The sequence below is a fragment of the Chelmon rostratus genome, chromosome 21 (assembly GCF_017976325.1).
Source record: "Chelmon rostratus isolate fCheRos1 chromosome 21, fCheRos1.pri, whole genome shotgun sequence".
NCBI classification, from domain to species: domain Eukaryota; kingdom Metazoa; phylum Chordata; class Actinopteri; order Chaetodontiformes; family Chaetodontidae; genus Chelmon; species Chelmon rostratus.
This window is the reverse complement of record NC_055678.1, coordinates 7722752-7735033: the sequence shown is the minus strand read 5'-3', so window position 1 is coordinate 7735033 and position 12282 is coordinate 7722752. Positions and strand designations below refer to the sequence as shown.

General features: G+C 46.7%; 1 protein-coding gene across 5 annotated transcripts in view; it reads right to left on the bottom strand.

Moving 5' to 3' along the window:
• Positions 1–808: 808 nt before the first annotated feature.
• The window catches only part of ctbp2l (C-terminal binding protein 2, like), a 95378-nt gene continuing 83904 nt past the window's right edge, over positions 809–12282 (bottom strand). For all 5 annotated transcript variants that reach the window (XM_041962128.1, XM_041962129.1, XM_041962127.1 and 2 more), the window contains 5 exons: positions 8752–8966; positions 7353–7483; positions 5023–5150; positions 4469–4586; positions 809–2671 (listed from right to left, as the gene is read on the bottom strand). In XM_041962128.1, the coding sequence (XP_041818062.1) occupies positions 2491–2671; positions 4469–4586; positions 5023–5150; positions 7353–7483; positions 8752–8966 (773 nt within the window). In that variant the 3' untranslated portion in view covers positions 809–2490. The remainder of the gene's footprint in view (positions 2672–4468; positions 4587–5022; positions 5151–7352; positions 7484–8751; positions 8967–12282) is intronic.

The window sequence follows — 12282 nt, the reverse complement described above, 5'->3', positions numbered from 1 at the left end:
GGGAGGGGGAAGAGGGCCGTACAAGTTTACTGACATTTTTACGTGTGATCTAGTAGCTCGTTGTCATGTTTAGAGCGGGTGGTGGTGACGCTGGTGGGGAAAAGAGAAAACCAAACACTCTGCCTCTTTCTATAGAGTGCATTAATATTAAATTTGACTCACTTGCATTGTCTTGTTGTTGTCTTTGTTTTCTCCCTCTCTCTGGTGATGTTTGGATTGGACTGTGGTGATGGTGTTCTAAAGTTTGATTTTGCCCGTTCGGCGGTTGAGCTCACACGCAAGGACACGGTCGATACTGCTCGCACCGTCTAAATATAGTCCGGATCGCTGTAGGATGGACGCCTCTGACACGCGAAGTCGAAGCCTGTTTGAAAAGAACGATTCGTGTTTTTTGGGGGGCAGAATCAGGCCAAAATCGCACATTTGTATTCCTGCCATCATCCTTCTGGGAACATATGAGATGTACTTTTTCTCTGGGAGAAATCGTTGTCTTGAACAACTATTTATCGACAACAAACAGTTCCAAAGTTAAAAACAAGTTAATAAGTAACAGCCTGGTCAGATTGCTTTTTACCCCCAAGAGCCAACAGTTTGTTGGTGTTGAAATTGTTTGTCTTATTTTTATGGATTTATTCCTGTCACATTTGCTGCTTCTGTTAGCAGGACTCGATTACACTTTGGCGCCCCCCTGTGATCAAAGATAAACTATAAGGATGACACAGATCGTGTGAGCGTCCAGCAGAGGAATGAACATACCACTCATAGCGCAACATGCAGGACAAGAAGTGTCGGTACAGACAGCCGGTTCTCAGAATCGCATCTTTTATTTGAACTGCACTGAATGCTAAATGTTCACCTTGTACAAGAAACAAATACAAATACTCACACTAAAAACAAAAACATACTGCTGGCTGCCTCTTCTGCTATTGTTGGGACACTAAGTAGGAGTTTCTGCTATTGCTCTTACAGAGTACAGGATGCCCCAAAGAACCTGGCCTTCAATAGAACAAAGAAAATATAAGAAGGAGAGAAGAGAGAGGGCGGATCACATAGGACTATGGTTATAGGAACATTTAACTAGGCAATACAAATCTAACAGGACTCTTCAAAACTCTTTAACACCAAAAATGTGGGATGCGCCTTGTATATAAAAATACCACAATGGAGAGGAAGAGGGAGGAGAGAAAATATCCAGACTAACCAGATTAGTCTTATCTTTTTTTTTTCCTCAAAGACAAAATTCTGGGAATAAACAATATCTGCAAAAAAGTGTTTTCCTGAGTCATTAAGAAATGAAGTTTGCTTTAACCCTTTCCTGTCTTCAGTGTGAAATGTGCTCAAAGAAGCGAGGGCGGCGGCGGTGGGGGGTCGCGAAGTGTGCGCCACTGACGCAAAGATGAGATCGATGAGAAATATCCGTTTGTCAACAGGAGAATCAGATGCAGTCGCACTAGCTTCATTATTTTCTTTCTGATCCTGAAAGAAATCCTTCCCAGCTCGCAGTCACACTGACGCCAACAGCTAAAAAGAAAAGTTCAACACTCAGCTGGCGGCGCCCTCTAAATCCAGAGAACCTCAAACTTCAGCTACAGTCAGATGTATAAAGTGAATGTGTAGTGTTTTCTACCGACAGCTTACAAAAATAATCAGATATACTGGAGCGACTTATGCTGTTAATGGTCACGGGTGCAGAGGAAATCCCTCACACTGTGTTAGAAGTGCCCTCGAGTGGCGAAATCCTGTAACTGCAGCTGAGACAGCCGTCATACTGTATGTATTATTGCCAGGAAAGGGTTAAAACCCACTCTAGATTACTATAACTGATGAGCAATCTTTTCCTTTTATTTGACGAATGATAAATATATATAAGTCAATAATCCATTTTTAGTCATTCACACTAAAGATTGAAAGAAAAAATTAATAATTCTCTTCTGAGGCATAATGAGGGGCCTAAACAACACACATTAGTTACATAAGGAGGGTTGGAGCTGGGTGGGGGAGAGGTGGGGAGGGATCAGGAGGGAGCTGGGGGAGAGGGGATAAGGTCCAGTAGCACAAGATGCCAAAGTTTTTTCTCTTGTTCGCCCATAGGTGTGTTGAGATGTGGGCCTACGTTTCCCATGAGCTCTGAGGTGTAGGGGGGGTGGGGGGTGGGACAGAGTCTCATTGGGTAATCCGGGAGCGCTAAAAACACTGGACTCTGTGTCCACAATCATAGGCATGTCCCGAAAAAACAAACAAAAAAAAAAACATCATCAAAGAGTAAAGTCGGTACTGAGCCCAAAGAGACAGAGAGTAAAAACTAAAACGTTAAAAGTACAAATTCCCCCGGAACACTGGTCTTGTTCCCAGACGCTGACTGACTTTACAGGCAGCCGCTTGTGTTGTTTCACTGTCTTTTGGTCCCAGTTGGTCGGTCGCTTTGTGATTGGTTGGTTCTGAGAGTCGACGGGTCGGGTGAGATGTTGCCGTTTTGAATCCCCTCTGCTGCTATTGCTCGGTGAGGTGCTCTCTGGTCTCGCCGTGTTTGGAGGGCTGGTTGGGCGACGGGGCCTGGGAGGGGTGTGTACCAGAGGGCAGGGTGTGGGCGATGGGCACCCCACCTGGCACCATGCCCTCTAACGCCCCCGGGATGCCGCCCGGAGCCACTCCAACCACGCCGGGCGGGTATCTGCGGAAAGGGGAAGGTCAGAGGTGAGTGTTCAGAGACTGGCAGGTTGACTGGCCCACATTCCCAACACCGAAAAAAAGAGTCTGTGATGCTACTGGCTCTTTTCTGACACATTTCTAGTTCCTGCTCTTCAGGTGTCACTTCACACTGGTTTGGGTTTGAGTTGTTTTAGTTTTTAAGCTTAATGGAAGAAGAATACTGATGCCAGCTTCTTAAATCTGAATATTTTCTGAACTTCTATGAGAGTAAACTGAACATCTTTGGGTGTTGAACGACTGGTTGGACAAAACAAGATACCTGAAGACGTCACCTTTGAGGGGCATTTTCACTGTTTATCAATAATTAATGGACAACATCTAATCAATAATGAAAACTATTGTTGCTTTGTGTCGATAATTGTGTCGATATGGTTTGTACCTGAGCAGGGAAATAACCAGAAAATATTCTCATCCGATCCAGGTGTTCTTTCCTTTCTGCAGCCTGTATTTTTCAAAATCCATTAAAATATCACACACTCGCATAAGCGTGAATCACAAAGGACAACACACCGTGTCGTCTCACCGTGAGGAAAACTACTGATTACTTATGTGGTTAATTGTTGTCACAAAGCAGGTTCAGACTGTTAGCGAGCTCTGGGTGCCCGAGCGACGACTCGAATATTGTTTTGTTGGACCAGCAGTTCAGAAACCAAAGATGTTCAGTAAAACAGAAAAAAGCAGCAAATCCTCAGATCTGATGGGAGGAAGGATCGCAGTAATGCAGAGCCCCTGAAGGATCACGGCGGGAAACTGCTTTGGCGTTCCTTCTGATCCACAGAGAAAGGCAGAGCTGTATGATGTATTATTGACTGTAGCAGGCGGCCACTGGTTGTGACCACAGCTCTCCTTTCTGTCAAATCTGCAGAGGAGACTATTAGCCCCCCTGTGGATCAGAGAGAATGCAAAAAATGCTGCCTGGTAACGCAAAAGTACAAAAAACCCATTGTGACCCCTCTGGGACTCCGTACAGTAACACCATTCAACCAGAGAGCAGAAAAAGGACGATACACTCCAACATTAACTTCCCCAAAAACCCGTAAGAAGGAAACCACCAAGCACAACTGCATGTGAATGGCTTCAAGTCATGCTTACTGGGACACTCAAACCCCACATTCGCTGCCATCCATCTCTAGTCTGTGTTCAGTCAAACAGGTGAGTACTGGGAGGGGGGGTTATAGAGGGGACACACATCAGGTGAGCTCAGGTGAGAGGGTCTTATCCGGGACCTCCAGACGAGAGGCTGTTGGCCCGGATGGTCGTATTTACCTGCTCCTGATCTAGGCAATAATTTTGTCTTGGGGGACACCGGTTGCTACGGCCGGAAGAGTTTGGTTCACTTGGCTGCGTGAAAGAAGCACACGGAGGCGGACATGCTGAGATCAGGAAGAGCCCACGGGGGGGGACATGGTGGGCAGAGAGTTGCCTTTTCTACTACTACACAGGACAGTCATTAAAGGGATGGGGGACTAGCATCTATAGAGGGGTAGTGAGTTCATTTAAACAGTGAATATAGGGGAAAACGTGAATCAACATTTTTAGGATTTCCTCATTAACATAGCAAGAAAGACAAGAAATTGGGACATTAATAACAAAAACTCCTACACAGCAACACCCTTTGGAAATACAATGAACACCCTGAGTAACATTTAGTTTATGCTTACATTAAAAGACTAATAAAAAGAAAATGCAGGGCAGCTTTTAACAATATTGGAGATGGAAGGGTGGACGTTTGCTGGCCATCTGCATGTCCAGTCCTTACCTGTAGGCGGCCCCGTTGAGCTCAGGGTGAACGCCCGGTTGATCCATTACAGCCCATGGTGCCGTGGTGACGAAGAACTCCTTGTTGACGCAGTTTCTTAGGCTGTCCGGGATGCGGCCTGTCATGTGAAACACGCACAGTTAAAAGCACGCCGGCTTAAATCACACACTCCGAAAGGCCGTGACTCGTTAAAGGCGACGAGTGACCGGGCGACGCCAGAGCGTTAATGAGTTCAGACTGACAAACGGATCAGGCTTGGATGCACAAATGCAAATTAAGATCATTTAACAATCTGGATGTTTTCTGGTGGGCCGGCCCCCCCCGGGCTCCGCTCTGCTCAGCTGTGCGACGCCGAGCTAATGATGACATCTATTAGGAGGTCCAGATTTAATAAAAGCGGCCCAGGGCCCATTGAAGTGGAAATGTGACATCTGGGAAAGAGAGGCGTGCAACAGGTCACAGAGCGGACTGAGGGTTGTGAGCCCGGCTCTGCAGCGGGGGAAGGTAGGGTTAGGATGATGTTAGAGGGATTTTAGAGGCGTTTATATTCGTACCCGTGATGGCTCTTCGGATCTCGGTGGCGGCCGCCTCCCTCATCTCCAGGGAGGCCTGCTCGCTGTACCAGGCTGTGTGCGGCGTGCAGATCAGGTTCGGAGCGTCTTTCAGTGGGCCCTGAGCAAAACTACAACACAGAGGCAAACGGCAAGAAAAGAGTTCAGTAAAGGAGACCGAAGGCAAAGCTGTGCTCAGACGTTCGTTTTCTCTCCAATGATGACTGAAAGGTTCGTGAAGTCGCTCCCTGTTCGATGATCTCGCGTCTCGTTCCTTCATCTGGATGCTTGATGTTCACTGTGCTGAATGATGACGACTCCCAGTTTGTGTTCATTTCAATTAGCATTACATGGTGTAATAATGACACATGATGGATTTTTTTAATAAGGGGGGAATGAGTAGATGCAAGTTTTTTCATGGAGCATACATATCTGACACAAATTATTATTATTATACTATTATTATAGCATTTTAGAAAGCTGTATAAAACAAATATAGCAGAATGTGAGAATTTGCTAATCATTTTTGACATCTAATCAACTGAAAACAGTACAAAGACAATATATTTAATGTCTGACCCCATCAGCTTCATTGATTTTTGTAAATATCTGCTTATTCTGAATCTGATGCAGGAACAGGTTTTGAACAAGTTGGGACAGGAGCAGCAAAAGACTGGGAAAGTTGTGGAACGCTCCAAAAACACCTGTTTGGAACATTCCACAGGTAAACAGGTTGCTTGGTAACAGGTGATAGTATCATGATTGGGTATGAAAGGAGCATCCTGGAAAGGCTCAGTCTCTCACAAGTGAGGATGGAGCGAGGTTCACCTCTTTGTGAACACATGATTGGATAAAGGATGTTACTACATGAGCTCAGGAACACTTTGTTAAACTGTTGTCGGCAAACACCGACAAATGATTTCACTCTGTTTTTATTGATGTTTTAACAGCAGCTTTTTGGAATCAGGGCTGTGCGTCTTATAACACGTCTTAAGGGGATCTTTAAGCCTCTACCCTCACATGATGGCAGAATTGTCACGAAAACATTCTGTAAGCGATGGTAAGTAATTCTGTCAAATAAATGCGAGTAATAGAACAGTTCTGAACATTTTAACTGGTTGTTCTGAAACTGAGATACTGTTGGTTCCATCGCTTTTTCTATTTTTTTGCACAAGTGCAAGTTGGTGCACTGAAACATCGCCGCGAGCGTTCCTTTGTTTCTTGCCCTGTGTGAGATTATCAAACGTGGCAGATGTTATTTATTATCGGGGCAATCGCGAAGCCCGTTCATGTGCACCAGCTCGTTTGATATTGTAACTAATTTCCATTCAATTTGTTTCTAAAACATCAAATGTTTGTGTCTGATTTTCATGACTATTGTCTGGAAACGTGGCCAAAGGGAGAAAAACGCCAGACCCTGTTATTCACACAATCGCTCTCCTCCTCTTCCAAAACTCCTCTCGCTCAGCTCCATCCTCTCATGTGGCGCTGAACAGCAGCTCCCTCTCCTCCTCTCCCTCGATCCTTGTAACACCTCGCCTGGTTGTGTGTGTGTGTGTGTGTGCGCGCGGTGTGTAACGCCTCAGCAGCGCCCTGAATCAGTGTGGTGTTGCGTGGGATGGGGGGCCAGAGTTATGAAACACTCCCCTGTTGACATATTGGGTCAGTGGAGCATGAGCTGCAGCTCCATCGGGGCCGAGTTTCAGTCTCCTCAAGCAGCCAGTCAGCCGAGCAGAAACAAGCAGCCTCCAAACCTCCCCGACTGCCCCCGATGCGTGAACAACACATCAACACCAGTCGCCCCCCCCCCCGAGATGGGGAACACGGTTCTTAGAAAGGTGGAAAACTGGGAGGCGTGTCAAGCTGTTTGCCCTCTGGTGTGCAAATGGAAATGGAGATTGTAGCTCGAGAAGAAGCTGAATGTTGAATTTTTTTGCTTGTTACGGCTTCAAATTTAGATAAATTTTCAATGCAAATTGGTTTTCAAAGCGAAGGGCTGCTTTTCAAATGTCCAACAAACATAACCCAATCTGGTCCCGATAAAGCGAGAAGGAGAGGACACACTCTTTGTTGCTCCTCTCACACCTGCACCTTTACTGTGTTTGGTTTCCTCTGACGGGAATAAAGCGAGCACTCCCTCTCCTGAATTCCATTACCTGCAGGGCCCTGAAGGAGCCTTTTAGAAGAGGATGAGGTGTCTGTCTGTCTCTCCCCCAGCTGTTTAAGACCCTCTGCCTCTTTGTGTGATTTGTTGCTTTCTTTCCCTTCCCGCACACCCGTCTATTTTCTCGTTTGTACCCGTCCCTCCGAGCGAGGCCTGCGTGCGCACTCACGTGAAGGGCTCCGTCTCGTGAACGTCCAGGGCGGCTCCGCGTATCCTCCCCTCCTTCAGCGCCTGGGCCAGGGCCTTCTCGTCCACCAGGCCTCCCCGCGCGGTGTTGACCAGGAACGCACCCTGACGCATCTGTGAGGGCGCCAGACGCACACGTGCAGACAGATCAACACAGAACAACAGAGGCAGCGGCAGTTATTTGCAGGCAAATGAGCGGATGTGTCAAGCCTGGCAGTCGAATTAATCTGTTTGATCTAAAACGCAACATCCACCTGGATTGGATGTGTGCATTTGAGGGTCTTAAAACATATTACACAAGACAGAAATTGAGAGGGGGGGGAAAAAAAACGAAAGAAAATCGGTGACACCTTTGTTGTGCCTGACACCTGAAAGATCTAGAGAGAGACAGCACCTGGGAAAAATACTGTCAGATGTGGGAGAGAGAACAGTCTTTATCCAAAACCAAAGAGATGAAATGAAGGATGAGGGATGAGCTGAAAGACGAGGCAGCGCCACCACCCCTTAAAAAAAAAAAGAAAAGAAAAAAAAAGGCACAACAAAAAGTGTAAGAGGGAGGAAGAAAAAAATCAAATGAATATGCTCAGAAAGAAAGTAATCCCTTAATCTTGACAAAAGCTGAAATCCAAGGGCATGAAAAGCCTTTACGCTGGCAGGCAGTCTTTTATTAGGCCTTGGTGGTTCTGACACACGCGGAAACGCACAAACACACACACACACACACGTTTCCACTTTAGAAGCTGGGAGCGACTGCCAGGATTTTTGGTGAGGAAAGAGAGGAAAGTGCTCTTTCATCGCAGCACTTAAGAGGCAGCTGAAAATCTTAAGCTTTGGAAAAGACACAGAGTTAACTAGGTTAGTCTATTACACTGCACCCACTTCTCCTCGTGCACTGTAACTGTAGGAAGGACACGAGAGGCGGGAAGCGGCGAGCGTTATCGACGGATAGGGGATGCTTCCCCACCCCGGCCCGTGCAGTTCCCCGGCTGCCCTGCAGGTGTCACCCCAGGCGGCGCCTCGGAGCGCAGCTATTGAATCAGAGAGCAGCACTTTCCCCTCGCAGAGCTCTCAGCCCCCCGCTGTGCGGCCTAGTCGATATATTTGCTGTAGCCGTGGGCTGCCGCTAATTGCATTTGACAGAGCAAAGGAATGAATTTGTGTCCAGCTTAAGATAAAGAGCAGGGAATGTGCAAGCAGGGAGGCTGCTGCCATTTCCTCTCTTCTTTCTCTCCTCTCGCCTCGGCCTTTCTGCCGACTATAATGCTCTTTAGGAGAGCCTGTAGGCTGACAGAGTAATAATACACCAGCAGCTCTGCTCGTCTACCTGCTAGATAGCTCTGCATTAAGCTCAGGTCAGCTCGTCCATGACATACGCGACCTACCTGTTTGATGGTGAAGTCGTTGATGAGGTGGTGGTTGTGTTCGTTCAGGTTGCAGTGCAGGGAGACGCAGTCGCTCTGGTAGAGCAGGTCCTGCAGGGTGTAGACGCGCTGGACGCCCAGCGAGCGCTCCAGGCCGTCCTGCAGGTAGGGGTCGTAGAAGATGACGTTGAAGCCGAAGACCTTGGCCCGCACCGCCACGGCCTGGCCCGAGCGACCTGCGGACGCACGCACGCACGCAGATGTTCGTTTATGTCTGTGCACATGTCAAACACACACAACTGGGTGACTAGTGAAAATGGACAATGAATAGAACCTGGAAAGTGTTTCATATTCACAAAGTGCATTCAATTTATATAATGAAGGGTTCAGTCTGTGGTGCCGGGACGAAAAATGAAAAATAGCCTTTGGGATAACTCAAGAGTATAATAATAATAATAGGCCTTAAACCAATAATTAAAATAAATATATAATTCAAGTTCCAAAGTACAATAATTGTACAATAATTCCAGGTCAGTTTAGTGTTTCTGCAGCAAAACACCTGTAGATCTCACAATGAAAACTAAAGACGTAGTTTGATGAAGTAAAGCTGGAAACGCACCATGAGTCTTACTAAATGCTGTAATCATCATTCCTGTTGTATACACAATGATGATGTCAAGATACTATAAAACAGACAGTTTAACAGCTTAGAATCTTTATTGGTGGTCTCATCTGGAGGGTATGAACATAAAATCAGACCAATAAAGCCATCAAGTTTTTCAGTCATTTCTGCCCCTTCTGTCAAATCACATCTCACATGACGGTTTGAACGATGGCTCCGACATCCTGTTTTAATTGATATCACATTAAGGAAGCGAGGGGGTCCCTTTCTGTGTCGAGATTTGCCAATGTTGGAAGAGAGAATGATTAATGGACGGGTGAGCGACGGAGAAGTGATTTCGCAGGAGGAGGACAATGCGCGGCGGCGAGCTGCGAGACGGTGAATCAGAACGGGAATGTGTAGTACATGAGCCTCTCCCCTCCGTCTCTCGCAGCCATTTGTTGTGTAGGCTGAGAGTCGATGCCCGCTCCCGCTCGGGCTGAGCGAGAGTGATGGAGGGCTGGATGTTGCTGCTCGTGGAAAGGATCGATAAGGTCCTTTACACTCTCAAGATCCTCTCTTTGTGATGGAGCATTATGTCCTGCTCTTAGGCTCCCAGCTGAGGAGACTCATTCTCTCTCTCGTTTTTTTTTTTTTTTTTTAATCTCTTTCACTCTCAGCCAATAAGAGTCGGCGGCATAAAGGCTGGGCGACAACAGCCTTGTAATACTTAAGCAATCACTCATTCTTTTTGGCGATGGTGATGGATTACAGCTGCTTTCATTTAAAAGAAGAAAAAAAGTCCTGAAGTGATTTTTTTTTTTTTTGGTGTATCCACTTTCCCTCCACCAGCCCTGTGCACTTCTGCCTCTCTCTCTTTATTCTATTTCCTAGAATACCTTTTTTAAAACGCGCAGGGCACACGCGTGAACTTGTTGCATTCAGCTGCTGGATATAAGTGCAGGTTGAAAGAGCGATACAGCGGCGGCGGCAGCGGCAGGATGAGTTTTTCCAGCCAGTCTGAAACAGACCAGGTCGTCTCGTGGCTGCTGTGCAATCAGATTTACTGAGTTGCTGCTGTGGGGATGTCGAAATTGGCATCTCGGCTTCTTCCACAACGATTTTCTGCCTGTGTGGCTGTCGGCAAATTGGTGCAAAGTGGTGGGTTTAGAGAGAAATGGTTTGTCTTTGATTCTGAGAGATTTACCATTAAGTCTAATGTTTACAGTTGAATCTTTTATCTGAAAATATTCCCAATTCTGTTCTCCTGCAGACAGCTATGTGCCTTTTTTCCCTTTAAATATGGAGAAACCAGAGAATCAAGAACAGTTTGTCTCCTTTCTGCGTTTCTAAGCCTCCCTCCTAACGGTGGAACCCCAATCGATGCCGCTAAAAGAGCGAATATACCCACGCTGATCGGAACATTTCGATCTCTCACTCTCAGCGGCAGACTGTGGCTTTGTGTTGCTCATTCATCCGCAGTCGAAGGACGAGGACGGCGCTAAAATGTGAGGCCGCAACACAAAAATTTGTGAAATCAGCTCAACTCCGCCTGGTGGCGATGTGGCGGTGACTGGTCAAGGCCGACGTGAAGGAAAGAATGCTGCTTTTGTGAAAAACAGCCCATTCAGTAGCGACGTTTGCAGTGGCAGTGGAAAAACTGTTGGTTGAGCTCTCGTGGATTTCTCCTGGACAGATTATGTCGCTGAAGTTCTCAACTATGCACCTATAGAGCTTAGCGATTGTATAACGATCAGGTCATACTGACTGAAAAATGAAACACTAATACTGAAGATCTGAAGATGACTACGATACGCACTCGCCAGGTAGGAAGGCGTCATCGTCACTGCTCATGTGACTTTTCAGGACTGTATTTAGTTTTGTTTTACTCTTTCCTGCATTAGTGCGTCAGGTGAAATCGTGTTTTTCTTCCTCTTACATCTTCACCTCCCTCTGCTCTTCTTCCAGGACGGCTGTTTGTTTAGCCATGCTAGCTGATGCTAAGAGCTTTCTGCAGCATCTGTGCCTGTGTGCCGTGAAGGCTTTTCTTTTAATTCACATAGATTACCTTTATTAGTAAGAACATGAGTAAAATGAGCACTTATGAGCAGCATTATATTAACAACTAAGACAATAAAAACAAAGTGCAGTAGGCGACTACATTTGTTGCACCTTATAAATTACAGGCTGAGTTTGAATTAGACAGAAAAAACAACTGATTCTCCAAACTGGTTTTGCACATAATTCATCCTTTGAATGAGAAAAAGATGGTGTGAACGGTGGCATTTCCTCAGATTAAATCATCCTTTAAAAGCAGCATCCTGCGATCAATTGTGCAGAAATGTGCAGGGAAGGGAATCACATCATTTCGCTGATAGCCCCATTTTTGCTGGACGTAAAACTAATCCAGGTAGTGAAGCCAAATCAGGACGAATGAATGAATCCTTAAGTAACTGTTGCTAAGAGTGTACGGGCCTCAAAGGTCGGCGAGGCGGGTACTTTAAGTGCCCCTGAGGCTCCTGTTGCTGCAGAGCCAGAGGTTAGCTTCATTCGGCGTGTTTGCGGCCTGCAGAGTTGTGCAGCTGGCTGTGTCTGTGCAGAGTCCTACAAACAAACACCAGGAGGCCTTCGCTCTCCCCAGCCTCCCGCTGACAATGGGCATTGTTTTCGGAGACGGCTTGAGCCAGGAAGACCGAGAGAGGAGGCTGGAGGTGGGAGGACTGGGTGACAAAGAGAGAGAGATGTGTGGAGGGGGGGGTGTTCTCCCTGCCAGGACCTGCTGTTTGGGCACATTAAGTTGAGGAGGCTGTCTGGGACCTGTAGGGGGGCGGAGGTTGTGTGTGTGTGTGTGTGTGCAGTGTATATGGACACAGAGATAAGGTGGCACTCTGGAAAGGCTTGTGAGAAGACAGAGCTTCTGTCAGCCCACTGATATTGAGACGGAGCAGAAT